This window comes from Heloderma suspectum, chromosome 2, assembly GCF_057233095.1.
Source record: "Heloderma suspectum isolate Gila_16-S chromosome 2, 16-S_ref, whole genome shotgun sequence".
Classification (NCBI taxonomy): domain Eukaryota; kingdom Metazoa; phylum Chordata; class Lepidosauria; order Squamata; family Helodermatidae; genus Heloderma; species Heloderma suspectum.
Genome location: NC_139459.1, coordinates 331,367,805 through 331,395,696, shown reverse-complemented (window position 1 = coordinate 331,395,696; position 27,892 = coordinate 331,367,805). Strand labels below are relative to the sequence as shown.

At 46.0% G+C, this 27,892-nt stretch overlaps 1 protein-coding gene across 2 annotated transcripts in view; it reads right to left on the bottom strand.

Moving 5' to 3' along the window:
• The window catches only part of CADPS (calcium dependent secretion activator), a 517,790-nt gene extending 492,164 nt beyond the window's left edge, over positions 1 to 25,626 (bottom strand). For both annotated transcript variants that reach the window (XM_084840490.1, XM_084840489.1), the window contains exon 1: positions 24,780 to 25,626. In XM_084840490.1, coding sequence (XP_084696616.1) covers positions 24,780 to 25,142 — 363 coding nt within the window. In that variant the 5' untranslated portion in view covers positions 25,143 to 25,626. The remainder of the gene's footprint in view (positions 1 to 24,779) is intronic.
• Positions 25,627 to 27,892: the final 2,266 nt, after the last annotated feature.

Below are 27,892 nucleotides of genomic sequence, written 5' to 3'. Positions count from 1 at the left end.
TTAAGGCAGCCTGACCCAAGGGAATGTGCATCTTTATAAGATAGTGAGATGACCTTAATGCAAACATGTTTGTATCTTGGGTGCTTTCTCCCCTCCTCTCTTTTCCCCAAGAGAGATGGCACTGATATCAGGGTTAGGGAAATATAATTCAGGGTACCTCTGTGCATTAGTTGTGTACAGCAGGAATAGCCAAGTGATGTATTCCCACTGGTCAGGAGGCACGGAGGGGTGGCGTTTTATTTTGTGCTGCACAAACTGATCCCCTTAAGAGAAGCCAGACTCCATAAGAAAGCTGGTATCACCCAACAGAAAAGGTAACACAACCTTGCTTAGGAGTGGGGAACCTGTTGCTCTCTAGGTGTTGTTGGACTCCAGGTCCCATCTGCCCCAGCCAGCATGGCCAATGATCAGGGATGATGGGATCTGGAGTCCAGTGACATCCAGAGGGCCTCAGGTTCCCCACTTCTGGCTTAGGGCATGGTGCTTTCATGCACATTCCAAAAGACAGAGAATGGCTTTCAAAGCTTAGTGTAGCAGTTAGAGTGCAGGACTAGGCCTGAAGAAACTTGCGTTCAAATGCTTACTCAGACGTGAAGCTCACTGGGTGATCCTTGTCCACGCACCATCTCTCAGCTTAACCTAGCTCACAGTGCTGTTGTGTAGTGCAGTGGCTGGAGTGCTGGACTGGGAGTTGGGAGATCCGAGTTCTAGTCCCCACTTGGCCATGAAGCTCACTGGGTGACTTTGGGCCAGTCACAGACTCTCAGCCCAACCTACCTCACAGGTTTGTTGTGAGGATAAAATGGTAAGGAGGAGGATTATGTATGCTGCTTTGGAATACTTGGAGGAAAGAAGGTGGGCTATAAATGCAATGAATAATAAAATAAAATGGGGGAGGGGAATGCTGTATGCTGCCCTGAGTTCCTTGAAGGGAGAGAGAGAAATGAATGAATGAATGAACATGGAATATCTCTAAATTTGTTATAACTTGAAACTGCACTTCTTTGCCTTATGAGTGAAAATGGTGGGGGGCATTTTACTATGCTCCGTTTAAAATTTGATGGGGCAGCCTGATGTTTGCTAAAATAGCTGAAGGAGGCCAGATCCAACCTGCCAGGTTGCCTGTTGGCCAATCCAGATATAGCCGTGCCTTCAGTGCCAATAAGACAGGGTTGTTGCCAGCTGTCAACCTGGGGAGCTTGCTGGCCTCATTAATGAGACCACAGCAGCTTGCGATGATTTAGATGCTGTCTTGCCAACAGAACTGCTCCACAGTCCATTAGCCCATCCTCCCTCCCATGCCGGCTGGGGATGATGGGAGTTATAGTCCAATTGACCTGATCAGGGAAGGTGGGCAGTTTGCAGAGGGAAGAGGAAGGCAAGCAGTGGGGCAGCTGGACGTTCACTGGATGATGGGTGGGGCCATGATGCCCTTCCTAGGAGGCAAGGAGTGCAGCCTTGGTCCCATGACCAATGGCATAGGTCAGAGCGTGCCTTCCTGCAAATCTGCAATCTCACAGCAATTGGAGGTTGGAGCAAAGTAGTCCATCTGGCAGGGAGGGTGACACAAGGTCCCATTCCCTGAAGCTGCTCCTTCTCCAGCCAATGGCTGGGGACACAAGGTCCCATTCCCTGAAGCTGCTCCTTCTCCAGCCAATGGCTGGGGACACAAGGTCCCATTCCCTGAAGCTGCTCCTTCTCTGGCCAATGGCTGGGGCCAGGTTGCTCTCCTCCTTGCTATGATATTTTTTCTGGAAGGCAGGGAATACAGCCACCGGTAGGGATGTACAGACTGTGGAAACGCCACTCTGCCTGTGTTTTGTGGATTGTCAGGCGCCTTTTGTTCTGTCGTCCACTTTTTTTCCTGTCATGAGGAAAAATACGCAAAGAATTACGCAAGAGGTTTCATAACAATTTACATAATTTACCTTAGAATGTAATGTTTAGCGAATTGTCCCCATTCCGTTCAACTTTTCCTCAGCAGAAACTTGCATATTTTCTTACGAATAAATATATGTACATTTCAGGAAAGTGAACCCCCCCCCCGAAGTCCACAGATTCCACGCGGCCTGAGGGGGCAGATTCCCTCTCAGGCAGATTCTGCAGGTTGGATTCTTAGAAATCCGACCTCATTTTAGTCTGTCTCAAATTTCTCCAGCATCCCTACCCAGTGGCCCCGGGTTTCCTGGCTTCTTACTTTAGAAACATAGGAAGCTGCATTATACTGAGTCAAACCATTGGTCCATCTAGCCCAGTGTTGTGGACACTCATTGGCAGAGGCTCTTCAGGGATTCAGGCAGGAGTCTTACCTGGAGATACCGGGGATTGAACTTGGGACTTTCTGCATGCAAAGCAGGTGCTCTGCCACTGAGCCACAGCCCTTCCCCTGACATCGCCCAGTCTTTTTGGTATGACTGAGTGATGGGAGGCCATACACTTCTTGTAGGCTACTCCATCAAAGAATGGAATGTAAGAGTGAGAGCGTCAGATGTTTTCCTTCCATATGTTGGTGTTTAGTGCAGTTAAAATGGGAGTGAAATTAAGGGCAATTTTTTTAGAGGGGGTAAACAGAGCACCATCAGCAGTCTCACTGTTATTAGGCCTTACTCTCCATGGCAACACTCTAAGGAGAATACAAGGAATATCAACAGGCTGGGCATTTTTAAATGCATTTTTAGTAATGTGGAAACCTCATCCTTTTGAACAGTCTTTAGTATTTTACCCAGCCACTAAAACACAGCTTCTAGCAAATTATTCAATGAGAGGGAACATTTAGGCCATGAAATCCTTTAAGGGCACAATCCTATCAATCCTATGCATGTTTACACACAAACAACATGGCTGACTGGGGCATGCTGGGAGCTGTGGGACCTTTGTCTGTCTAAACATACATAGGATTGTGTCCTAAAATTCTTAACTTGCGCATCCTCTGAATAAACTTGTAAGATTAGTTGTTGTTGTAGTTGTTGATATGATGATATTCCTATTTTACAGATGAGAATAACTTGACCAAGAATCCCTGTAAATTATTTGCAGAGTTGGAATTTGAAGTGTCAACTCCTGTTGTCTCATCAGTCTCCTAGCATGGTTAGGTCTCCCTTCCACAACTGTGGCTCCAAGATCCAAATAACAAATGAATAGAGGGGTTCCTTCTTGTCTCTTCCGAAGTTCCGAGTTTACGTATACAGAAGCGACAAGAGAAAGCTCCAAACTTTTTAGCCTTCTCTGTGTATCAGTGGCAAAGCGGCGACAACACATATAGTCTGAATATAGTTTCACCTCTCTTTATCACGGCTTTTTATGCACCTTTGAAAATCCATTTGATGCGCTGTCAGGTGGTGTAAAATAAACATCAGTTTCTTTTATCATCAAGGGTGTACAACTTGTAATCGTGAATTATGCATGCCAGTATCGGCTGTCTTATCATAAGAAGCAGCAGCTGCACGCCAGGCTTAGAGAATAAGCGTTGCGAAAGGTGGTTGGATACGTCACCAGATTCTGAAATTAAAAATGAAACAAAGCGAACACACCCCAACGCACCACATGCCTCTGTAGTATTCCTAAAGTGTTGCAAGTTACTGCTGGCCAGATCTATCATTGCGCAATTCACACATCATCTTTGTCCATGCAAGCACGTGCCTGAGGAGGCTCTAGGGCTGGCCCGAAGCAGACTCCCCCGCATTTTTGCAATCCCATTCACAGACCATGAATGAGGGGTGTATGTATTAGAAGATAATATATTGGCAGGGTAGTTAGAAGATGATATATAGGCAGTTTCCGGTTAGGGTCAAGCAGTGGAGGCGGGTGGCTCCAGTTTTGGTGGGGCTGTGAATCCATTCTAGGTTTCAGTCAGAACCAGCCAGAACCCTAAAGGAGCTATCCAAGGTGTTGACCCCTACCCCCAAACTAGGTACAGCTGTGGCTGTGAATCCGTTCTAGGTTTCAGTCAGAACCAGCCAGAACTCTAAAGGAGCTATCCAAGGTGTTGACCCCTACCCCCAAACTAGGTACAGCTGTGGCTGTGAATCCATTCTAGGTTTCAGTCAGAACCAGCCAGAACTCTAAAGGAGCTATCCAAGGTGTTGACCCCTACCCCCAAACAAGGTACAGCTGTGGCTGTGAATCCATTCTAGGTTTCAGTCAGAACCAGCCAGAACTCTAAAGGAGCTATCCAAGGTGTTGACCCCTACCCCCAAACTAGGTACAGCTGTGGCTGTGAATCCGTTCTAGGTTTCAGTCAGAACCAGCCAGAACTCTAAAGGAGCTATCCAAGGTGTTGACCCCTACCCCCAAACTAGGTACAGCTGTGGCTGTGAATCCATTCTAGGTTTCAGTCAGAACCAGCCACAACTCTAAAGGAACTATCCAAGGTGTTGACCCCTACCCCCAAACTAGGTACAGCTGTGGCTGTGAATCCGTTCTAGGTTTCAGTCAGAACCAGCCACAACTCTAAAGGAGCTATCCAAGGTGTTGAACCCTACCCCCAAACTAGGTACAGCAACTTGGATAGCTCCTTTAGAGTTCTGGCTGGTTCTGACTGAAACCCAGAGTAGATTCACAGCCCCAGCAAAATTAGAGCCACCTGCCTCCACTGGCATCAAGCCCCAGGTGACTGGGCAGCAACTGGATTTGGCTCCAAGGCCTGAGATCCTGCACCCCTCTAATAGGCAAACCCATTTGTGAGAGGGGGCGGGCGCGGCACAATCCAATTCCAGTTATTGTTATCTTACAGTTGTTCCTTGCCAATAGAAGAAGAAATTCCAGAGAGTTGTGTGTGTGTTTTTCACTACACACTCCCTCGCTGACAATTTGGGGTCAGATAATGATCACAACTCTGCAGTCCTGTCACACAATCATGTCCAGGAAAGGTGAGTCAGGAGTTCTGGTCCTGCCAGGTGATGTTGATTTCCTTTGATCTTCAAGCTCCGATTCCAGCCTTGGACATGGACATAGGACAGAAGTGGAATGTGGGGCAATCTGGCCAGGCAGCCGGCCAGATGTAGCTAATAAGTCTACTAAATAATAAATAATAATAATAATCTTATTCCATGATTGTTTAAAACAGGCAGGGAGAAAATTCGTGTGTGTGTGAGAGAGAGAAATGAGGAGGCAATATTTTGCCAGAACCCCAGGATTTTTATCTTTATGCAGAATCTGCCTCCAATATACAGGGCCTGTTATGTTGTTCAGTGTGGCAATGCTCGTAGATTCTTATTTACAGCTCCTGAAATTATTTCAAATACCTCCCAGGACAATAATTTCCATTTTATTGTCATTCAGGGGTGTGTTAAAAGGTTTCAGACAATTATCACCTTCTTTTCTCAGTACTGTTCTGGACTACAACAAGTTCAGTCTTCTTGCTCTTTCCTTTAAGGCAGGAGAGGAAAATTTCAGGAGGTCCAGGGCTCATCCCCCCCCCCCGACTGCCACCTCCCCACACTCCACAGCACCAGGAAAAAAATGGTGCCCAGACTATTTACAAAGCACCAAAAGGCTAAAAATTAGCTTGTTTAAACACTAATTTTGACCCGTTGGGTGCCTTATAGTGGCTATGGAGCAATAACAGCATCAAAATTAGATTGCAAACAAGCTAAGTTTGACCCGTTTGGTGCTCCAAAGCTGATCCAGAAGCTATTTTTTAAAATAAAGCAAATCTGGGGGCAGCAGGGGTGGCAGTGGCCACAGTGTGGGGGGGCAGCATGCAGTCTCCATTCTGCATGTTGACCACCCCTACTTTAAGGCCTTCCTTATATATCCAGCCTTGATGTTTCTCTTCATATCACTGCCCTCTGCAAACACAGCAATGCCCCCTTTATAAGTCTGTCTGAATGGATATCTGAGAGCTTCTTTGCCCGATGTAAGCATGTGTGTGTCTGCATTCTCTTTAAAGGAAGCCAGCATGACACCCTATCATCTGTTTGGCAGACATGGGGGAGCATATGGGGGAGATGGAATCCCCACAGTGCCCCAACCGAGCAGCCAATTTGTACGACTGCAAATTTTCGGAAGGGGTTGTGCGCCCTGTCTGTTGGATCAGACTGAGGAAATGTGCACATAGCTCCTATTTGCAGATACTGTTCCCCTGGCAGCCAAGAATTTATGAGAAATATCCACCATGCCCACCCACTCACCTTTTCCCTTCAACATTCAGGTGCATTTTCCTTTTACCCCATGAAATGCCAAAAAAGCTGGGCCAAAAGCTTTCGCTGATATATACACAACCCCAATTTGGGTTGTCTGAGCCTAAGGCTGCTGTCCTCTGCATACTTATATGAAGTCAGTGGGTATATATATATATATATATATATATATATATATATCACTGCATATATTGCTTTTTGTTGTGTGTATGCATGTATTCATTCAGATTTTTAAAATTGTCCCTATTGATATTTTTCTTCAGTAAAATGCAAACCTTATTCTTTACACTTCTGTGATCTCGTTTTTGGATACTCACCCCATATCTACAGCCAGCCACCACACTACTCAAAGTAGATACCTGAGAGCCAGAGAGTTTTAAGGCTGGTTTGGGGGAGGCAGCCAGAGAAATAAAGACTTCCAAAGGGTAACAAGAGAAAAGGAAAGAGCCAAAAGGAGTGTGGGTACACCATTTTGCCTTTTCCTCCTTCCACTCAGGGAACAAGGCCTTGTCAGTCTAAGACACCTTCCATGAATGGAAGGGCTCCTTCCATTCACGGAATGGCATTTGGTCCAGTAGAGGCTTCCACTGGTCAAAGATGGGGAGGTGACCTTTACTGATTCTCCCTGCAGCTGCCTGTGCCACCTCTTATGCTGCTCTGGAGGGGACCCTTAACCCTCCTGAGCAGATTTTCAAGGGCAAAGGGGGCTGCAGGGGTAATAAATGAAAACACCTTCCTTCCACAGTTGGGAGCATCCAGTGACCAAGTTCCATTCGCTGGATCTCAGGATCCAAGCCTCCCATCTTTTAAAAATGCACACCCATGAACATACACAAGCACACAAATGAAGTCTTACCAATGGAACCTCTAGACCAGACTTCCCCAATCTGGAGCCCTCTGGATGTGTTGGGCTGCAAGTCCCATCATTCCCAGCCAGCATGGCCAATGGCCATGCTGGCTGGGAATGATGGGACTTGCAATGCAGCACATCTGGAGGGCACCAGGTTGGAGAAAGCTGTTCTATACACTCTTTAATAGTTTGTTCAACTGTAGGTTCAGTCTATAAGAGTTTTTGCCCATATGCACAAATATTTTATTCATTTATAGCAGTAATTTATAGGCTGGCTTTTAGGGAATAGTCCTTACAAGATGGCTCACAACAATAAATAAAAGCATAAAAACAATAAAACCCTAAATTGTATTGTAAAATATAATAAAACCTTAAATATGGTTATATTATGAACAGCTGTTAAGCCTGCCTGCTTTATTTTAAATGTGTCTGAGTATCTTCCTACTGAATTTGGCATAGGTGTGTGTGTGTGTGAGAGAGAGAAACATAACAGGGGCCATAACAGAGGGATAGGCAGACAGCTATGCCAAGCCCTAAAGCACTGCCATCTAAACAAAGGTGCCTTTTGAAAGAAATTCACCTTTTCTGTGAAGCCTCTGTCACAACCCCTTAGCCTGATCACAGAAGCTAAGCAGGGTCAGCCCTGGTTAGTACTAGGATGGGAGACCGCCTGGGAATCAGTATATGGAACATGTAAATTGTTTTTATATTACGTTACAATATTGTATTTTTAACGGTTGTTAATCTTTGTAAACTGCTAAGAGAGCTTTGGCTATTGGGTGGTAGAGAGATGTAATAAATGACATGAAATAATTATTTCTGAGGTGCTTTCCAAATCCAAGCACTTTCTAATAAAATAAAATAAAATAAAATAAAATAAACATAAATAAATAATAAGTAAAATAATTAAGACAAGCTCTGCCTGCAGGCTTTACAATCTATAGAAAATGAACAGTCTTGCGGTAAGCTTTTTGTTGCTTTTCTCTTCACCTTCTCAGAGCCTCATTAACCTCGCAGCATATACAAACCATTTTAGACTAGCAGTGTGAAATTCTCACATTTGAACAACATAGGCCAAACAGTGATAAAGGTAAAATATACTACTCCAGAAGAGCAGTTTCCTCAGCATTTAGAAACCCATGCCTCTGCCTTCGCTGCATCACAGATGGCAATAGCAGTAGTTTCTGCTCAGATAGGTTCATTATTCCCCTTCCTTCATAAAATGAACAAAGCTTTTGGCTCACTAAGGGTGCAATCCTATGCCTGTTTAGACAGAAAAGGCCTACAACTCCCAGCATGCCCCAGTCAGCCTAGGCTGGCTGGGGCATGCTGGGAGTTGTAGGCCTTTTCTCTGTCTAAACATGCATAGGATTGTGCCTTTAGTGTGTATATATGTATATATATATATATGTGTAGATAGATAGATGGATGGATGGATGGATGGATGGATGGATGAATGGATGGATGGATGGATGGCAGGAGCTTCCATGGCAGCTCATCGTAAGGGCTGTTACTGAAACACAACACTGGGAAGCCAAAGCTGACAGCAGTTCTGGTCCTGCCTTTCGTCATTGATGACTTGGAGCTTGATTGCTGCCAACAGAACTAACGCAGCAGAAATTAAAATGGATGCCCACTCCCCCCGGCCATATCGGTACTTGAAATTAGAAATGGGGCGCTTCTTGTGACACCCACAGCTTCCTTTATAAGCCAGTCCAAAAGATGTCAAGTGCATTTGTTCATAAGCAAGTTCTGTTGATCTCAACGAATTACAGAGGAGCTCCACTTTAAGGCAGTAGGAGCACAGTGATGTTGCAAAGCTTCTTCCTGCATCAAAGACATACAGCATGGGTGCACTGTAAGAACATAAGAAGAGCCCTGCTGGATCAGACCAAGGTCCATCTAGTCCAGCATTCTGTTCACACAGTGGCCAACCAGCTGCTGACCAGGAACCCACAAGCAGGGCACAAGCGCAATAGCACCCTCCCACCCATGTTCCCCAGCAACTGGTATATATAGGCTCACTGCCGCTGGTACTGGTACCAATCAAAACTGGTACCAAGTGGTGTCGCAGAGGGCTGAAACAGACATTATTTTACATCAGTATCTAGCAGCTGTGCCTTGTTCCCATTTTTATACTAGAGTAGTCACAGGGGCCCATTGTGCAATCTCCCCCTCCTCCAATTCTGAAAGGCTGAATTGCTTTTCCTGAGGCTTACTTACTGGCAGTAGGAGCTTTAAGCTAAAATATCCCGGTATTTTCGGCCCTGCTGCTTTTCCCTTCAGCCCTGCCCACCACTGGAATGTGGTGCCCTCGCGCTTCTCCAACATGGAATTCAGCCCTTGGGCTGAAAGAGGTTCAACACCCTGAGTTACAGTCTACACATTCAGGTAAACCAAGGGTAGTCAATCTGGTGCCTGCCAGCTGTTTTGGACTACAGTCCCCAAACTCCCTGACCATTGGTCATGCTGCTGGGGATTATGAGAGCTGTAGTCCAAAACAGCTGAAGGGCACCAGGTTGCCCTATCCCTGAGGTAAAGCATCTGTTGCAGTCCTCCCAGAGCTGTACCACATCACACTGCAGTATGCCAGAAGACCTGGAGTTAAGAGGATTATTTGCAATCCATTTTCTAGACACGTGTGCTTGAGCTAGTGAGTTCCACAAACATGTGTTTAAGACCCAACATGGAACATCATGGCTGACTTGTGGGGGGCTTAGCAAACAGGGCCAGATTTCATGAGCAAGCAGAACACCAGCCCACATTGGATCTATCTATTCTCCCTGCCTAATTCAGAGCCAAATTATTTGGCTTCAATCCTTATTTAATTAACAGCAGCCTGGACGTTTTCTCTCCATCATACTGATGTGCACGATGAAATACAAGCGGGGCTGCAAAATGTATAAGGGTTTGTTGGCATGGCAGAGTTTATTTGTACCTGTGGAGGCCAGACTGGGCAGGGCTCCTGATGCACAGATGGCTTTGGAACTGGTGTAATAGGGGCTTTTCTTTTTTAATAGAGCATGGTTGATTTGCAACCTACACATCTTGTACTTGTTACTTTGAAACACAGCCATCCAAATGGGATATGTCCAATGTTTTTCGCATGCCATGGCACCACAGAGGCATTTTATGGCCTAGCTGTGTTGGAGAAGAGCAAAGGAAAAGAAGGATGCTTGGGCAAGGGGTGAGAAGTAATGCTCAGCAATAACTCAGTCGGGGGTCATGCTGTCCATTTATTTTTTTAGTGAGAAGCTATTGGCTGTCATGATCCCAGCCTTGAGTGCCAGCTGGGACTCAAACACAAGGGAAAAGCATCCAATTTGATCCATGTTATCAAGACCACCTGCAGGCGCATGGGACCCCAGACCCCAATACCCATGTTGTACCTGGCAGCCAGGAGCCCCTGGAACCTGAGACTCTCTCAAAGGGATCTCCAGAAAGACAGCTCCTCCTAAGCCCAATGTCCCCAATGGCCTGAGCTCCACCTCACCAGGCACCTCCCACTTCCAGGGTGCAGCCTGGGAAAGGCAGTCAGGGCCTGGAGAAATGCAAAATCTCAGTTCGATGAACTTGTTTGCTCCTAGCAATCTGTCTGCCTGTGGTCTCGCAAGCCTTGTGGCTGATCCTACTTATTCCTCTGTGTCTGTTTTTCTTTTCCTAGTTTGCACATCACAAACAACCCACAATTTGCTAACCATGGGTTCTTGATAAGAAGCAGGAGTAACCAAGTGTGCAGGCCCCCACCTGCCCACTCCTGTTGTTAAACAACTCAGGGATGCTCTGTCCCTGGGTTGTTTATCGTGATGTCTGGATCTGGAATTGGAGGTTGTTGGGGGAGCAACAGCCTAGACTTGTAACCCAAGTTTAACTCAATGGAGTGGATGGGTGTTTGGGAGCCAGCATGCTCCCTCACTCCTGCTCGTTCATGGCTATCCAGGGTTTCTTTAAACCATGGGTAGCCATGACATGCAGACCAGGCCACTGTCTGTGTCTGCTAGCCTTGCCCTCCAGGATTGTGGACTGCCTGCCTTGGTGATCCTGATTCTTTCCAGCACCCTGATCTGCTGACTGGACCTCCTGCCTCCCGTCCTTGGGGCTTCTGCCTTCCCTCAAGCAGGATGTTGAGTTCCCAATGAAGATAAAGATGCCAGGAACACACCTAGAGCAAAGTGCTATCATATGTGGTAGCCAGCATGGCATAGAATTCTGTTTGAGTGCTTGATTCCAGTTTGGGGTGAAACTCAACAGAAAAGGGAATGGAGAATATTGGCTGGGTCAAGGCAACATTGACTGTTGCATGAGGGAAAAGCTAACCTACCAAATTTATTTATTTATTTATTTTATTTCATTTCTATACCACCCAATAGCCGAAGCTCTCTGGGTGGTTCACAAAAACTAAAACCAAACAACACACAATAAAACAATTTAAAATATATAGAACATTAAAACCACAATATAACAATACAACCACAATAAAACCTAGCAGCAGTACAGGAGTTTAAAATACAGATTTAAAACAGCAAAGATAAAAATTTAGAAAGCTAAAATGCCTGGGAAAATAAAAGGGTCTTCACCTGGCGCCGAAAGGAGTACAATGTAGGCGCCAGGCGAACCTCACTAGGGAGCTCATTCCAGAGCCGGGGTGCCACAGCAGAAAAAGCCCTCCTCCTAGTAGCCACCTGCCTCACTTCCTTTGGCAGGGGCTCACGAAGAAGGGACAAATCTGTCTCTCTGCCACACAGCCTTTTAAAGATGCTTTCTTGAAGTCACACAGGTTCACCATTCTGAGCTGAGCCTGTGTACCCACTAAGCAGCCATGTATGACAGGCCACCAGGGGCTTGAGAAACCTGTTTTCTTCTGAAATTGTAAAAAGATGTACCTTGTGGGCCTTGTCGTCTGTCCAGTCTCCATGACTTATTCAGACTCTACACAATTGCTGGCAAGTTAACAGATTCATTAACAAGTTATATACAATAATCTGGCAGGGCTCTTATTCCAGGCCTGCAACAAGAAATCATCCAGCCCAAGGGAACAGAGGAAGTGGGGAGTCAGTTGTCTGTGCTGTGGCTTAAGAGGACACTTTATTTGAATATAACACCCAGGCCGCAATACATGGCTAGAGGGCTGCATTCAACTTTGTCGGTCACAACTTGTGCAAGTCTCTTAGTTCATTATATCAAGCTAATTAACATCACATGTTCAGTCTACATATGACCATAGGATTTGTATGCATCTAGATTATACACCCAGTGGCTCACTTTTCTGCTTAATGTGCACCATCTATTTTCTCTCACTATCAGTCCCCCTTCCCCAACCTAGTGCCTTCCAAATGTTTGGGATTTCAATTCCCATCAGCCCTAGCCAGCATGGCCAATGGTCAGGAATGCTGGGAATTGTAGTCCAAAATATCTGGAGGGCACCAGGCTGGGGAAGGCTGCTCTACAGCAAAGCTGCTTCAAATATACCATGGCAAAAGTACTCTAAATCAACTACTTTGCAAATGTTTCAGTGATCACTATCAATTAAAGTGTGGGGGGAAAAGAGACGACTGTGGTGTTAGGCAGATAAACATTAACCATGCACAGTAGTTTAGCAAGTGAAATTAGCAACGCGAAAGGCACACCGCTTCAGGGAAAGTGTCTAGACTATGTAGAACATGGCTATAAATAATACTTGAAAAGACAGAATTCTACTCTGCACACAAAAAAAGCACAATCCAAAGATGTCTGCCTTGCAATAGTTTCTACACTAGTATCTTTAAAGTGGTTAATAAGAACTTGAGTTGAAAGACATTTATTTGCATTCCCCTGATTTAATAAGTTACAGAGCATATAAAGTAGTGAATGACAAAGATTTAAAATGCACACAAGTTAAACCGAAGCACAGTTGCAGCAAAATGAACTGCAGGAATATTTTAACAGGACTGCTTCCCCTTCTGTAGATTCCAGGTACTCTAGTCTTTCTCCAATATGTCATTTCATACACAGCATGTCTCCACTAAACATGACGGAACTCCAACAAAGTTGTCTCTTTATTAATGCAACCATCAAGACCTATTTAAAACTGATTTTGAGATCAATTAAATTATACATTAAAAATTTAGTCTAAAACTTGTTTTAAATTATGTTTCTGTCAAAGATTTTTCTTATCAATTCAAATTCCATCTATAAAGCCAACAAAAGAAAAGACAACTGTACTCTCTAAGGAGCATTTGTAGCTTGCTTGCTTGCTTGCTTGCTTTCTTTCTTTCTTTCTTTCTTTCTTTCTTTCTTTTCCTGCATTCAATGTTTTCTTTCATAGCATTACTTTTCAGACCAGAACACTGTTTTGCAAATAAAATTTAATTTTGCAACTACATTGCAATACATTTCTTGCTGTGTGGAGCCCACCACCTTGTGTGTTGCGTTGGCTTAACTAAGTTCCTGGTGTCACTGCTAAGTCTCTTTCCTTCAGCAATCTGTATTCTTTCTTCAAAGTTCTAATGTATTCTTCCATTTTGTTTGGATGACAACAAACAAAACCCATTTTGCGGAGGATGCCTCAACCTTTATATTTCAAAAATAAGGACTCTCCGGTACTATAAGAATAATTTCAAGCCTATTTGAGAAGGGGAGTGTCTCTTGCATGCTTTTCCTCTACAAAATAATCCTAAAACCATATCAAAAGCTCTTGAGTTAGGACCCTATTTTCCACACATTTTTGTTCAAATGGCAAAATGCTCTGGGCATATCACACTGTACCATTATAGCACCTAGAAGTACCTCAAAGCCTTTTCTGTTGCACTGAAGTGCAGTGGCAGGGGTTTGTGATAGTCCTTTAAAAAGGTAAAGGTGTCCCCAACCAGTCGTGACCAACTATAGGGTGCGGTCCTCATCCCTGTTTCTAAGCTGAAGAGCCAGCGCTGTCCGAAGACACTTCCGTGGTCATGTGGCCGGCATGACTGAACACCGAGGTGCACGGAACGCTGTTACCTTTCCCGCCGAGGTGGTACCTATTTATCTACTTGCAATTTCTTGCTTTCGAACTGCTAGGTTGGCAGGAGCTGGGACTGAAGACGGGAGCTCACTCTTGTCACGCGGCACTCGGGTCTCGAACTGCTGTCCTGCTGACCTTCCGGTCTGCAGTTCAGCGTCTTAACCACTAAGCCACCATGAATGTGACTAATCAGAAGACTGTAGCATTTCACATGTGTTGACTCCCCAAAACCTATTTTAAGGGTGGCTTTTGTTTTGCTGAATGAGCTTACTGGATGCTCCTCCCAGTACACAAGCTGTATTAGTATGAAAAGGCAAGCACAGGGCTGCACTTCTAGCTTACTTCCCATGTGGATTCAGTTTAAATATGCTTGCAGTTGTTATGTTGCAAGGTGGGTGAGCATCCAAGATCAACACAAAAGGAGAGAATGGTCTCAGGATGCTGTAAACGTCATGGATTAAAAGCTTGACGCGTTTCAGCCTCTTGCTATTTTGTTAGGTCTTCTTCAAAGGGTTATAATAATATCTGCAGAGATTTTACAACAGATTGTCTTGTGCTATGTTTACAAAATAGCCAGAGGCTGAAATGCGTCGGGCTTTTCATCAATAACATCGTTTATAGGATGAGACCATTCTCTCCTTTTGAGTTGTTAAATTGCAACAAGTTGGCTTGGATCCTAAGTTACGAAAATTCACAGAAGGAAAGCTTGCCCTCCCCTCTTCCTTCCTGCATCCCACCCCACATTGTTCAGGAGGGCCCCCTAACCACTCCAGAAGAATTTGCGTTCCCAGGATGCATGTGTGTGACTACATTTGGGTTTTGTGGATATAAAAAACTACTCAGTCATATTTTATCCAAACATGCTAAAGCAAATGAAGTAGAGGCTGTATCCAGTGTCACTCTAACTGAAGTCCCATTAATTTCAATAGGTCTATTCCAAGCAGGACCAGTGAAGGCTGTTGGCTCCAATTTCAGTGGGTGTGCGCATCCATTCTGGGTTTCAGTCAGAACCAGCCAGAACTCTAAATGAGCTTTTTTTGGAGCTCAGGTTCAGCACATTGGATAGTTCCTTTAGAGTTCTGACTGGAACCAGAATGGATTCACAGCACCACTGAAATCAGAGCCACCAGTCTCCATTGAGTAGAACTAACACTGGATACAACCCAGAAGATTTAATTCTGGGATTATTGTACTCCATCAGAACACAAGGATTGCCTTGCTGGAGCAGCCCAGTTAGTCCCACTCTCTGTTTCCCATAGTGGGCAGCTACTCATAGGAAAGTCCAAGGCAGGATCTATGCCCTACCGTTTGCCCCCCTTGCCCAACAATCATGTCCCACAATGCAATAGCTACCTAAACCAGTTAAAGGAACTGTAGGGAAGACTAAAAGCAGGAGTGGGCAAGCTCTGGCCCTCCAGATGTTTTTGCCTATAACTCCCATCATCCTTCACCATTGGCTGTGCTGGCTAGGGCTGATGGGAGCTCAATGCCAAAACAGCTGTAGGGCCACAAGTTGCCCACCCCTGATCTAAAGCGACAATGTCCATATGTGGATTTGCTATAGCAATTAACATGTGGAGAAAGAAAAGTGGTTCAATATGAATTTAATAGTGAAATGGCATTTTCCTTATGTCTGAAGCAAGGTTTGAATAGAAACAGCTGGTCCATTATTAAGGATGCTCAGTATAGATGGGGGTTGCCTTGCTAGTCCTCAAGAACAAAATATGCAAAAGGAGCATCTCTACTGGACAAAAACAGATGGCCATTGCAGGCACATTACATCTAGCACATTGTAACCAACAGCCCAGCAGCCACCACGTGCATGAAACCAAATAGACTTTGAGAGCTTGCATGAACTCACACAGACAAATGATCATGAGCAATAGCAGCTGATCAATCCCCTGCAGCTTAACCTTTCTTCCAACACCATCTCTCTCCCTGAGTCCTCCTGATACCTCAATGCTTCTCCTAGACAGAAACTTGCACCACAGCACCTTTAGAAAGTGTGCCTGGGGATTCACTCATAAGGCCTCAAAATCATATGAGGCACTATATGAGCCATTAGCCAGCCCCTCAGTCCATCTTATACTGCTTGTGCCCGGAATGTGAATCCTGGTAACTGGACTATATCAATTCCCAACATTATAAATTGTATAAATTGTACTATCCCTTTCTGCAGTCTCTCTTTCCGTCCCGTTCCTCTTGCATTTTGTCTACATTTAGATTTGGGTAAGAACCTGTTTTTATCAGTTTTATCTGTGAAGTGCCTAATTTATTTTAAGCATGATGGTGGTGATGACGATGAAGACCATGGAAATTATGTTGATGATGAAGACCTTTGGTGCTAGGTCATAATGAGAGACTGTGATCCCCTTGCTTGTTACAGCATTTTCACTGGGAATGCTACAAGCAATAGATTCCACTCCTAAGTGCCTGCATCTGTAACCGGTCTCACCCATTATATGCTTTAGATTGGGTTATCTTTCCGTTTTGTCTCAGAAAATGTTCTCCGCATCTCCAAATAATGCACACTCCTAACCAAAACAAAAAGCAGATCCATTAAAGAAATTGCTTTTCCTATGTTTTTCTTTTTAAGTATAGATCATAAACATTACAAAGCCAGTATAGGTGGCATTCTCAGAAATTTTCACAACCATTCCATTTCATATTTGCCATCTGCATTTATCCAAAGTGTGTATAATTATATTGTGGCACTACCAGTATTTTATGCCTGATGAAGGAGAAGCAGTCGTTTCTGTGTGATCAAAGGCAGATGTATCCATGTCATTATAATATCCTTGTCCACTAGAACATGAGAACTTGGAGGATTAGATCAAGGTCCATCTAGTCCAGGGATGGGCCACATGCAGCCCCACCATGGCTGTTTGTGCAGCCCCCACCCGATCCTTTCCACTGCTGCCACCTGCAAAATCCCAGCGCTTCTACAGAGAAACATGGAGCACAGGCATCACATGCTCTCTTTCTTTGCAAAATGGGGCTCCCAACAGCCCAGCAAACAGCTGTTTGTTAGACTGTGGGGAGCCCAATTTTACTGGGAAGACAATGGAGGTATTTATTTATTTATTTATCCCCCCCCCCCAACCCAGGAAGCAAATGGCTGTGGGAGAAAGGCTTAAACTTCCCCTGATCCCAATCCAGATTGGAGTCATCCACTCTCATTCTAGAGTAAGTAATACACGGAGGGATCAGCAGCATGCTACACCATTCATATAGCATGTAGTTTGAACCCCAGTCCCAGTGTGCATCACATATACTGGCCTTACATCAAATTTCATTTGCATTCTGTTGCCCACTCACACTATTTGGAGGGATCCTGTTGGAGCTCTAAACTGCTTGGAAATTAATCTTTCTGGATAATGGAGTGTCATCTGCAAGCTTGCTGATTGCCTCCCTGTGTCAGGGATTCTTAAGCCCTCCCTCTGAGTAGTGAGGCAACACAGACTCACTGTGCAATCCACAAAACCTTTATTCCGTTAATAACACCACATCACACCTGTAGCATTACACCTAATTAGCTAAACAAACCAAGGCAGTTACCTGCCAACTCAAATGGATGGTTTCCACGGTGCCCAGTTTTTATGCCCAGTTTTTTCCGGGCGCCTCCTTCAGGGTCCTCTTGACCCAGTGTCTGATGGTCCGCCAATCTTGCAGACCACCTCCCATCTCCTCTCAACTCTGCTCACTTAACTCTGCACCGAACTCTGACATCTGTCAGTTCCGGTACTCCCTCCCCCTCTGACAAAGGATGAGTTCCCATGGGCAGGGGGGATGATGGTCTCTGAACCTGGGCCTCCTGTTTGATAAGCCCCTAGGAAGATTAATCCCTGACTCCTGGTTAGTCTTGGGCAATTTCCTCCCCTGCTCCCTGTCCTGGATGGGCTTCTCCTAGCTCTGTATCCAAATCTGAATCAGAGTCCAAAACCAAACTAGGGAGCTTGGGCCCAATCCTGACACCCTGCTCCCTCCTGCATAAGTGAAATATAACACCAGCCCTGATACAGATGTAAACTAAGTTCATACAGATGTAAACCAACCTCTGCCCCTCAAGATGTTGTTGGACTCCATCTTACATCAGCCGCAGGCAGCATGGCTGTTTCTGATATGGACCCTGCAGAATTATCGGATGAGGCCTACCAATGCTTCTCTTGATATGATTAAGACTTGCCAGGCTACCAACTTGTGGAAAATCCTCTACCACGCAGTGTTTACTCTCTATGTATCTTATACCAGGGGCATAGTTAGGCCTGGGTCAATGGGGGCCCAGCTTCAAATCTATTGCCCAGGTCCCAGATCTATTCCCCAGAGCCCTGATGGCCATTGATGCTAATGGAAGTTGCCATGCAGGGGAAATTTTCCAGAGTGATTACAGTTGGGGAGGGTTAACACATCCCTTCCCACATGCTGGAACACCCCCCAATCCTCCCACCCCTGGCATGGCAATTCCATGGTGCAAATGGAAGCTTTTCTTCTAACCTTAATTATATGGGGAGGAGATTTTCCTCCTAGCTGGAAAGAGAAAGAAGGGGACAAGGGGCTGGGGGAGAAATTGCAAATGAATTGTAGTTGAAGAAAAGCTACTGACTTGAATGATCTGAGGTAAAGTGCAAACTAATTGAAGAATTTATTTTATTTGAGGAGATTTGGATGAGAAATTAATTGGCTGGCTTTGCCTTCTTTGAAATTTAAATAAATCCAAGCAATTATTTCTAAATTTGCATAGATATATAGACACATTCACACATGCAAAATGCATGCAGATTTGTGTGGGCCTCTTTGAATGGCTTAGCAATGCCTCTAGGGAAAAGAGTTGTTTTTCTATTTAATTTTCTTTCTTTTCGCCTAAACTACTTCAGTAGAATTGTCAGGGCCCTCGACACATGTAATGAAGCAAGCCCTTCTTTTATTACTGTTTCAGTATACCTCATCATCCCATTAAGAAAGTGGCAGCTGATGCAGGTGCCTTGCAATCTTTGTCTGCCCCAGACAGACAAGAAGCTGAGTTTGTACCACTCAGTAGCAAGTTCTGATCAATAAGCTAAACGGAGTGACTGTTGCTGCTTAACAGCACGCGCTGTGTGTGTGTGTGTGTGTGTGTGTGTGTGTGTGTGAGAGAGAGAGAGAGAGAGAGAGAGAGAGAGAGAAAGAAAGAAAGAAAGAAAGAAAGAAAGAAAGAAAGAAAGAAAGAAAGGCTGTTCCTTTTGCAGAGACTGAGTAGTCTGGATGGTGGTGGAGTGAAAGTTCTGTATAGTAAAAGAAGAAAAAAAGAAAAAGCAAGGACAAGATTCTCTGTCTCATAATGCTAAGATCTCTCAACAGTTCCAAAAGGATCTGGAACAAATTAATCACTTTAATGTAGTAAAGCAAATACATTTCCCCCCCCTCTAAAATCAATCTGTCTTGAAGGCCATGTGCTCTCATCACAACCACTATGAAAATATCTGGAAAATACCACTCAGATTGTCCAGGCTGAGATATATTTGTGCCAAAAAAATACAACTCTTAACAGGTTGTGCATGGAAAGAGAGGAGCTCAACTTGATTCACTTCTTAGTCCATCGGTAATAAAAATGTCCAGTCATGAAACAAACAAACACATACACAATCATTTTGCTACAGTTAGGCTGCAACAGTCGTGAGTTTGCCTGAGGCTGGAATCTTGGATAAGGCAAAGGTTACACTAGAAGCCAAAAGGGAATTTTGCCTTAGTAATAGCAAGAGGTGGAATCACTTCATGCAATCTCCATGAAAGTGCTGATTTAAGAATATGCATTAGAATTGACTCTTTAGACACAGCTGGAGACTTGAAGGGACACCACAGATGGCTTCTGCTTCTCAAAACCAGTTGTGGAATATTAATTAATTATCCCCCCCCCCTTAACACAGGACTGGCAGAATTTTGATTCTACTTTTTTTTTAAAGGCTAAACTTCAGTGTATTGCAGTGGTGGGCAAATGGCCGACTTGTGGGATCTACTTTGTTTTTCACTAGAACCCTGAGGTCAACCAGTAAGACAGCCAGGTACAAACAGTGGCTTGTGGATAGACAGACACTTAGAATTAAAGAACAGGATACCTCTGAGCACATGTAGGTTTTCCCCAGACTCTCTTTGTTTCAACAGGCTAATTTGGGGCTGGTGGTGAGGAAACCTTTCTTGCTTCTGCTATTGTTAGCCAATTAGGAGTCAGAAATCTTTGCTGATCCACTGCAAATCACCAAGAGGTCTACAAATAGATCCCAATCTACCTTCCACCCACCTCTCATTTATTGTAACTTAATGGATACGTTTTCTTTGGGTTGTTTTAATTCACAATGTGGCTCCATTTAACTCTCTGCCATTTGCCTTTTAAAGCCACATGTTTCACATTTACTGTTTAGCCCTCTGATCCAGTTTCGCTCAGGTGTTACTATTTATGCCAGTTTACTATCATTTCCAGATAGTTTTTACTGCCATTGACTTCCTAGGGATTAAAGCAGCTTAGAGTAAAGTACTTTGCCATAACTGAGTTGTAAACCTACATTATGCACTATGGGTTGTATCCAATGGGTAGTCTAACTTAAGTCACATTCATTTCAATGGGTCTACTCTAAGCAGGACTAACATTGGAAATAGGACTAACCCTATTTCTTATTCGTTTCTATATATAAAATAAGAGTGGGGAGCATAGCAAGCAACATGCTTGACATATGAACAGTCCCAGACTCAGTTTCCACCATCTTCAACTAAAAGGATCCCAGATATTACAGCTGGGAAAGACCCCCACCTGGGACCCTTGTGAACCACTGCCAGCCAGATCAGGCAACCCTGGGCTAAAGGGACCAGCTGTCTGACTCAATTCAAGATTTCATCACATGGTCATATTGGTTGCACTGCCTTTGCCCCCAATACAGCTTCTTGTCTTCTTCGGCAATGTTAATTCTCATTTCAACATAACTTGAACAAATCTTCTACTGAACAAATTGAGTTTTCCCACTAGACTGCACACCGTACTTACAGTCTTTCCCATTCACTCTCACAACAGCCTGGCACAATAGAGAACATTCCCATTTTACAGATGGCAACCCAAGGTGATTGGCAACCCAAGGCTAGCCAATGAACTATGGCTGAACAGGCATTTCATGTCTTCCACATCAGAGCTCAGCATCCTTAATCTGCATTGCCCCTTTTGTCCACCTTCAAATAAAGTTATCTTTGCAAAATGCATTAAACATTTCACTGCTGATGTTCCCTTTCTTGTATCAAACTGGAGAATTTACAGAGCATTGGGGAAAACAAGGGCAAAATGCAACAGTGTCAGCGAGTTGCAATGTGCTTCCAAAAACCCCAAGGCAATAATATACAAATAATCAGCATGATTATCAATGTATCCCTCCCAGCTAATAAAGGTGTACGCATGTTTGACCTTCCATCAGCTCCGAACTCACCAGTCAATCCTTTCTACAAACAGTGTTGACCTGATATTCTTTTCTAGCTCTTTATGCTCAGATGGGCTAATAATAGCTCTGTGGTGCGACAGAACTGAATGGATGTCATTCTCCTCAATATGTCCTAGAGACTTACTCTGGTTCAGAAAGGGCACTGGCAGGAGTGGAGCCACTCTGGGTCCCTAAAGCTACATTTGGTTTTGGATTTTGCTTCATCTTTTTTTTTTTTTTAAGACTTAAAGGGGGAGGGGAAGCATCATGTGGCTGCCCAGCGGACAATGGGAAGGGAGGCAGATGTATCTGAATTGTCTGGCTTCTCTGACAAAACATATAAACCCAAACTGATTTGCTACAATTGACTAGGAGACAGATGACTGTGCCTTTATAAATGAAGGTGTCAATAGCATTCTTTTTATTGGCTGCCAAACTGTATTGCCTGTTTCAAAGTCCACCTGAGCCTCCATCTCCCTCCTTACTCTTGTTTTCTTTGTTTTGATACATCACTTTCCTTCTAGCCTTTGGCAAATATATCCTGTAGGTTGGGTCAGTACTTTCTCTGGAGAGGAACATTTCTTCATACTGTTAATAGTAAGCTGGTATTCATTCAGAGATATAAAAGTATCTGATCACAAACATGTTATCCAGGCTAGGCCTTAGTGGAGTTCTGATTTTTCTTTACCATCTTAGGGCTCCTATTCCACAAACTACTTATAGATGAATAGCCCTACCGCAACCTTCCCCAACCTGGTGCCCACCAGGTGTTTTGGACTTCAACTCCCAGCATTCCTAACCTTTGGCTATGCTAGCTGAGCTGATGGGAGTTGAAGTCTAAAACATCAAAAGGGCAACCAGTTTGGGGATGGCTCCTACTGATTCAAGGGAATACTCCACAGCAGGGACTTTCAGGTTTATAACCTTCATTTGCATATCAAAGATTGTACCAGAAGGCAGGAGAATTTGCAACTTTTCTTAATCAGATCAGTCTATTCTTCACATTTTGCTAGGAACTGAGGAAATGTAAACACAATACTCAGAAACTCACAATTTACTTTAATGCAAGGAGTCCAAACATTGGCTTAATTGCACAATGCACTACCCTACTCTGGTAGAAAACTTCATAGTGCAGTGGGAGTTTTTCCATTGACTTCCATGAGATGCAGATTGGGTCTTCAGGCTACAGTCTTATGGACACTTCCGAAACATCCCATTCAACTCAGTGAGACTTACTTGCGAATAAACATGTTTAAGACTGGGATGTTATATTGGACCAAGCTCTGAGACATCTTGGATTAAAAATCCCTCCTTTGCCAAGAACTTACTGGCTGATCTTGGGGAAATTGCTCCCTGTCTCTAAGCCTTAGTTTCCCCACCGTAAAGCTCTGCTTCATAGGGTTATGCGCCAGGGTGGACAGAAAAGGAAGACAGCAATGCTAAAGCACTTTACATATTAAAACCGCTAAATAAGAAGTAGAAAATACATTGACTACTGGATGCAGGATAACTGTGACTGGATTAATGGCACATCTTTTAAAATAGATCCTGTTCAGAAGGCTAGGATGGCAGCAGAGTATTAAGCACATGAGTAGTAAAGGTTTCCCATTCCCTTTTCCGTTTATTCTAACCTTGGTTGCTTTCTTGGGTTATTTAAACTTGGCATGCATGTGTGTGGATCCAATTGTTAAGCACAACAAGCTAACATTAACACCAAACATAGGTTCTGCAGGCACCACTGCCCCTGGCCCAAAAGAATTATGCAGAACCTATACATGATGGTGTTTCCAATTTGATAAGAAAGAAAAGCAGGGGGAAAAAGACAAGTAGAAGAAAGTGAGCTGAACTTGGCGTGAAGCATGTTATGCTATTGTTAGACATCAAATGCTGCACCAAGAAGGCATATGGCTGGGTCTCCTCCAGCAGGGATACAAAAGCTTTGATGCAATAATTGGTTCTCACAGCAGCACAAGCACAGCAGGCAACTGGGCCAGCATAACCTTTGCTCAGAGCTCCGGGAGACAGCAACGGCTTGGCTGTTTTGCTCAGGCGGGCGCAGCACCAGTCATCTTGGAATGAAGCGAGGAACTCAGAAGGAAATGCCAGGGTGGGGGAGTGAAGGAGCCCCTCAGGACGACTCAAGGAACACAGGTCCCTCTTGTCCTCAGCTTTGTAGCATGCCGACTTTGTTTCAAAATGCCAGCCCCCTCTGGCCATTGCTGCAGTTACATAAGGCACTGGGGGGAAAGCAGCCAAAAGAGGATATTTCTGACTAGAGAAAGGGACTCTCGCCCATTTGCCAGCACTATCACTGGCCAGGCAACAATGCAGCAGGATGGAAGCTAAGACTTCATTGTCTGGCACTGCCCTGGTTTTTCATTCCCTCCTCCTGCAATTGTTGGAATCCCTGCTTAGTTTCCCATTTTCTAGCGCCTTCCTTAACCCTGGGCTAAGGTGAGGCTGCTTTGTTTCCCCCTTGTGTCTCCCTCATGTCCTTCCTACTCCCTCTGCTCCTGCTGCATTCTCCTACTGCAGGTGACTCTCAGACCTAGCTCAGCCAGCCAGCGTCCGTCTCTGTAGTGGCGTCAACAGGCCGTTGGACTTGGACCAAAGAGAGTTGGGTTTGAAACCATACTTGGCCACAGGGCTGGCCCTACCATGAGGCAGAGCGAGGCGGCTGCCTCAGGCAGCTGGTTTGGGGTGTCATGAAAGGGCAGCTAATTGTTGGCAATTTCATGTATAATGATTGTGTTTTTACTCCTAGGGTGTGTGCATGGAATTTTCTGCGTGAGGTGCTAAAATAACTTGGACGGCTTTGGAGAGTATGCACCTTGATTTGGGAAGGGGTGGGTGAGGAAGGCACCACTTGCCATTCCTCATCGGCCAGCAAAATGCCTTCGGCCAGCCCTGCTCAGCTGTCTCCCCTCACCCCATACGAGTTCATTCTTCCTGGGCTTCAGGGACTACTAACAACCTCCCTCAAGGGTTTGCTGAGAGGACGGATGATATCACTGCCGCACGTGCACTTTTCAGAAGGGATGGCTGCCAATGGTGCCAAATCCACTTCCAGTCCTCTCCACAGGCTGGCAGGGAAACTTGCCTGGGGAGGGGCCCTGCTTGGACCTGCCAGCCACAGAGAGCTCCAGCGGCCCTCTGGCCAAGCTCAGGGGAAACTTTCAGCTGCAGTATATCAACTGCACCTGGAGGGTGAACTCTCCACTTTCCTCCTCTTACTTCTTTCTTGAGGAATGTTGGGAGATCCTGGATACATTATTATTAATTATTATTATTATTATTATTATTAACCCCTTCCCCCTCCTCTTTGCAGCAGGTCTAGCTGGCTCTATTGTTCCCCCCCCCCCCCGCCCGGCTGTTACCTTCTGCTGCCTCCTGGCCATGTCCGTGGGCTGCTTGGCATTGAAGGGGTAGGCGATGCACCTCATGACGAAGACGTAGAGCTGCAGCTTCTTCTTCCTCTCCTCTTCCTCCTTCTGCAGCCTCTCGAGCTCTTCCTTCTCCTTCTCGCTCACCACCGAGGGGCTGGGACTGGAAGGCCGGACGCTGCTGGCGCTCCGGCTGCTGGGCTGCAGCCCGCCGCCGCCGCTGCCGCCGCCCGAGCTCTCGCTGGTCCGGCTGGGGGAGAGCCGTGCCCCCGAGGCCGCCGGGGCCAACACTTCCTTGCTGCTCTCCTCTTCCACGATCTCATCGGATTCCTCTTCGCTGGACGACGGGTCCAACATGTTGTCGGCAACGCCGCCTTGGCGGGCAGCTCCGAGGGGCAAGCGGCGAAAGGATCAACGGCAGGCAGGCAGCGGCGCCGACACAAAGCCTCGGGGTACTTCCAAGATGCCTTCCTCCTCCTCCTCCCTCCTTCACAGCCTCATCCACCTCGTCTGGCAAAGGGCGTCTGACAAACAGACCGACCGACCAAGCCGCCGCCGCCGCCGCCGCCGCCGCCTCCACCCGCTCTGCAACTTCAGCGAACGCCACAAAACCGGCCAGCCGAACCGGGAGGCGAGCTCGGGAGGAGCGGCGATGTCCGAGCAGGCGGCGAGCTGTCGATGCAGCGGAGAAGCCGAGCAGGCACTGCCGCTCCCGCCGCCGCCGCCGCCGCCTTCCCAGTCGGGGCGAGAGCGAACGAGCGCTTACGTGGGTCGGCGGCTTTAACTCTTGCAGGCCCGGGCCGCCGCCGCTGCACGCACGCACGCACACAGAGTGAAAGGGAAGCGTCGGGCTCAGGCGCGGCTGCTGGGCGAGCTCTCTCCCCCTCCAGCGAGGCCGGCTGTGCCCCGCCTGCGATCGATCTCTTAATCTAGAGAGGCAGATGGTGACTCGCTCCCCCCCCCACCCGCCGCGCTTAGTTCCCTCCCAGCCAATAAGCCCGCAGGGCGAGAGGAGCTGGCCAAGGTGCTGGATGCGAGCCGCCAACTGCAGACGCATCGAGAGCGCCCGGCGCGCCAGCAGCAGCCACAAGCGGAACTGCCCGCCCCTGTGTGCGCACGCTCAGTGCACCCTTCTCCTCCTCCCTCCCCGCCTCCGTAACACGCGAGCGGTGCACATGACTGTTTGGGGAAGTGAAGCCCCCCGAAGAAGCCTCTGCCCTCACCCGGAGGCGCTTTTGGCCCCGCCCGCCCCGCCGCCTCCGCTCCCCCTTTCCGAGTTCTCAGCGCGGAGTTTCCGCTTAATTGACCGCTGATTGTCCGCCTGCCGCCTCGCCGGCTCACCCGCGGATCGCGGGGCGGGGCGCGGAAAGATGGAGCGAGGAGTTCAGACGAGGAAGAGGAAAAGGGTCGGGATGTTTAGCCCCCCTGTGAGGAAAAATGACAAGGTCTGGGGCTTTTTTAGCTTAAAAGAAGGCGAGTAAGGGGTGGGGGCATGAGGGAGATGTACAAAATTATGCTTGGTGTGGAGAAAGTGGGTAAGGAGACGTTTTTCTCCCTCTCTCATAATACTGGAACCCAATGGGGTCATCCCATGAAGCTGATTGGTGGGAGATTCAGGACAGATAAAAGGAAGGACTGCTTCACACGCCGCATAGTCAAACTATGGAATTCACTTCCACTAGATATAGTGATGACCACCAATTTGGATAGCTTTAAAAGGGGATGGGACAAATCCATGGAGGAGATTATGCTACCTCCCACATCAGATGCAGTACATCTGCATATCAAAGCAGGGGAGGGTGCTATTTTGCTCAGGTCCTACTTATGTGTTACCCTGGTTGTCCACTGTGGGGGGGAAATGCCCCCCCCCCGGTCTTATCCAGCATGGCTGTTGTTATGTCAGTCTGGCAAAAGAGCAGAAGATCTTTTCTGATCTGGGGATGGGGATGAGACTGGGGTGGAGGAAAAGGATATTCTGTGGGAGCAATATGGGGGATGATGAGAAGAAATCAGGCCGTGGGGAGTGGCAGAGGGGAAAGGGCAGGAGATGCTCAGAATGTGGTAGGAGCAGCTTGGAAGGTTGTGGGGGGCTGGGAAAAGAGATGGATTACTGGTGGCAGGAAGTTGAGTGGGAAAGAGTGAAGCAGCTGAGTCAGGGTGTCATAGAATTCATCATTATCTAATTTAATTTCTTATTATTGTTGTATTTTATTTCTCCCAGGGAAAGGTTCATACGGATTTTTTCTTCTCAGGTGGTGCCAAAATAACATGGCCAGCCTTATGTACTATGAACCTTCACTTGCAGGCGGCGGGGTGTGTGTGTGTGCATTTGCTGTTCTGCCTTAGGAATCAAAGTGTCTTGGACTCCCCCTGGCACTGCAGATCAGGAAAAGAGGAGGCAAAAGAATAGGGAGCAGACCTGGGGAATGGAAGGGCAGGTGAATCAACTGGGGGGAAAGCAAGGCAACTCATTTTATTCCTTTCCTTTAACATTAGAACTCAGAGACAGCCAATGAAAGTGTTTGGCCATAGGTTTAGGAGAGACAAGGGGAGGCATGTCTTCCTGCAAGGCATAATTGTGGACTAATGCCACCGAGCAGCCACCATTCCATCAGGCTACATCAGTTGTTTCCACCCCAGCTGGTTGTTAGAAGAACCATATCCTTAAGAACTGGTGCCTGAGTTCACTTTTTCCTCTTCCCTCTCCAACCATTTTCCTTTTGTGTTGTGTCTTTTCGGTGGTGTCTCTTTTTTTTTGTAGTGTCTTTTTAAATCATCTGAAGATGATTCAGACCTGGGGAGACATTTTGGCTGAAGAGTAGGGTAAACATACTTTAAGTAAATACACAATAAGGAATTAATAATTAAATTATGGACTTCACTGCCACAAGATGTGGTGATGGCAACTAGTTTAGGATGGTTGAAAAGGGGAATAAACACATTCATGGATGGTAGATCTATCAGTGGCTACTAGTCATGATGGATATGTGGAGTCTCCATGGTCAGAAGCAGTTTGGTACTGAATGCCAAGTTCTGTGGGTAGCAACAGCAGCAGCTCTTGTATTGCACAAAGGCTGCAATGGCAAACATACATGGGAGTGAGTCCC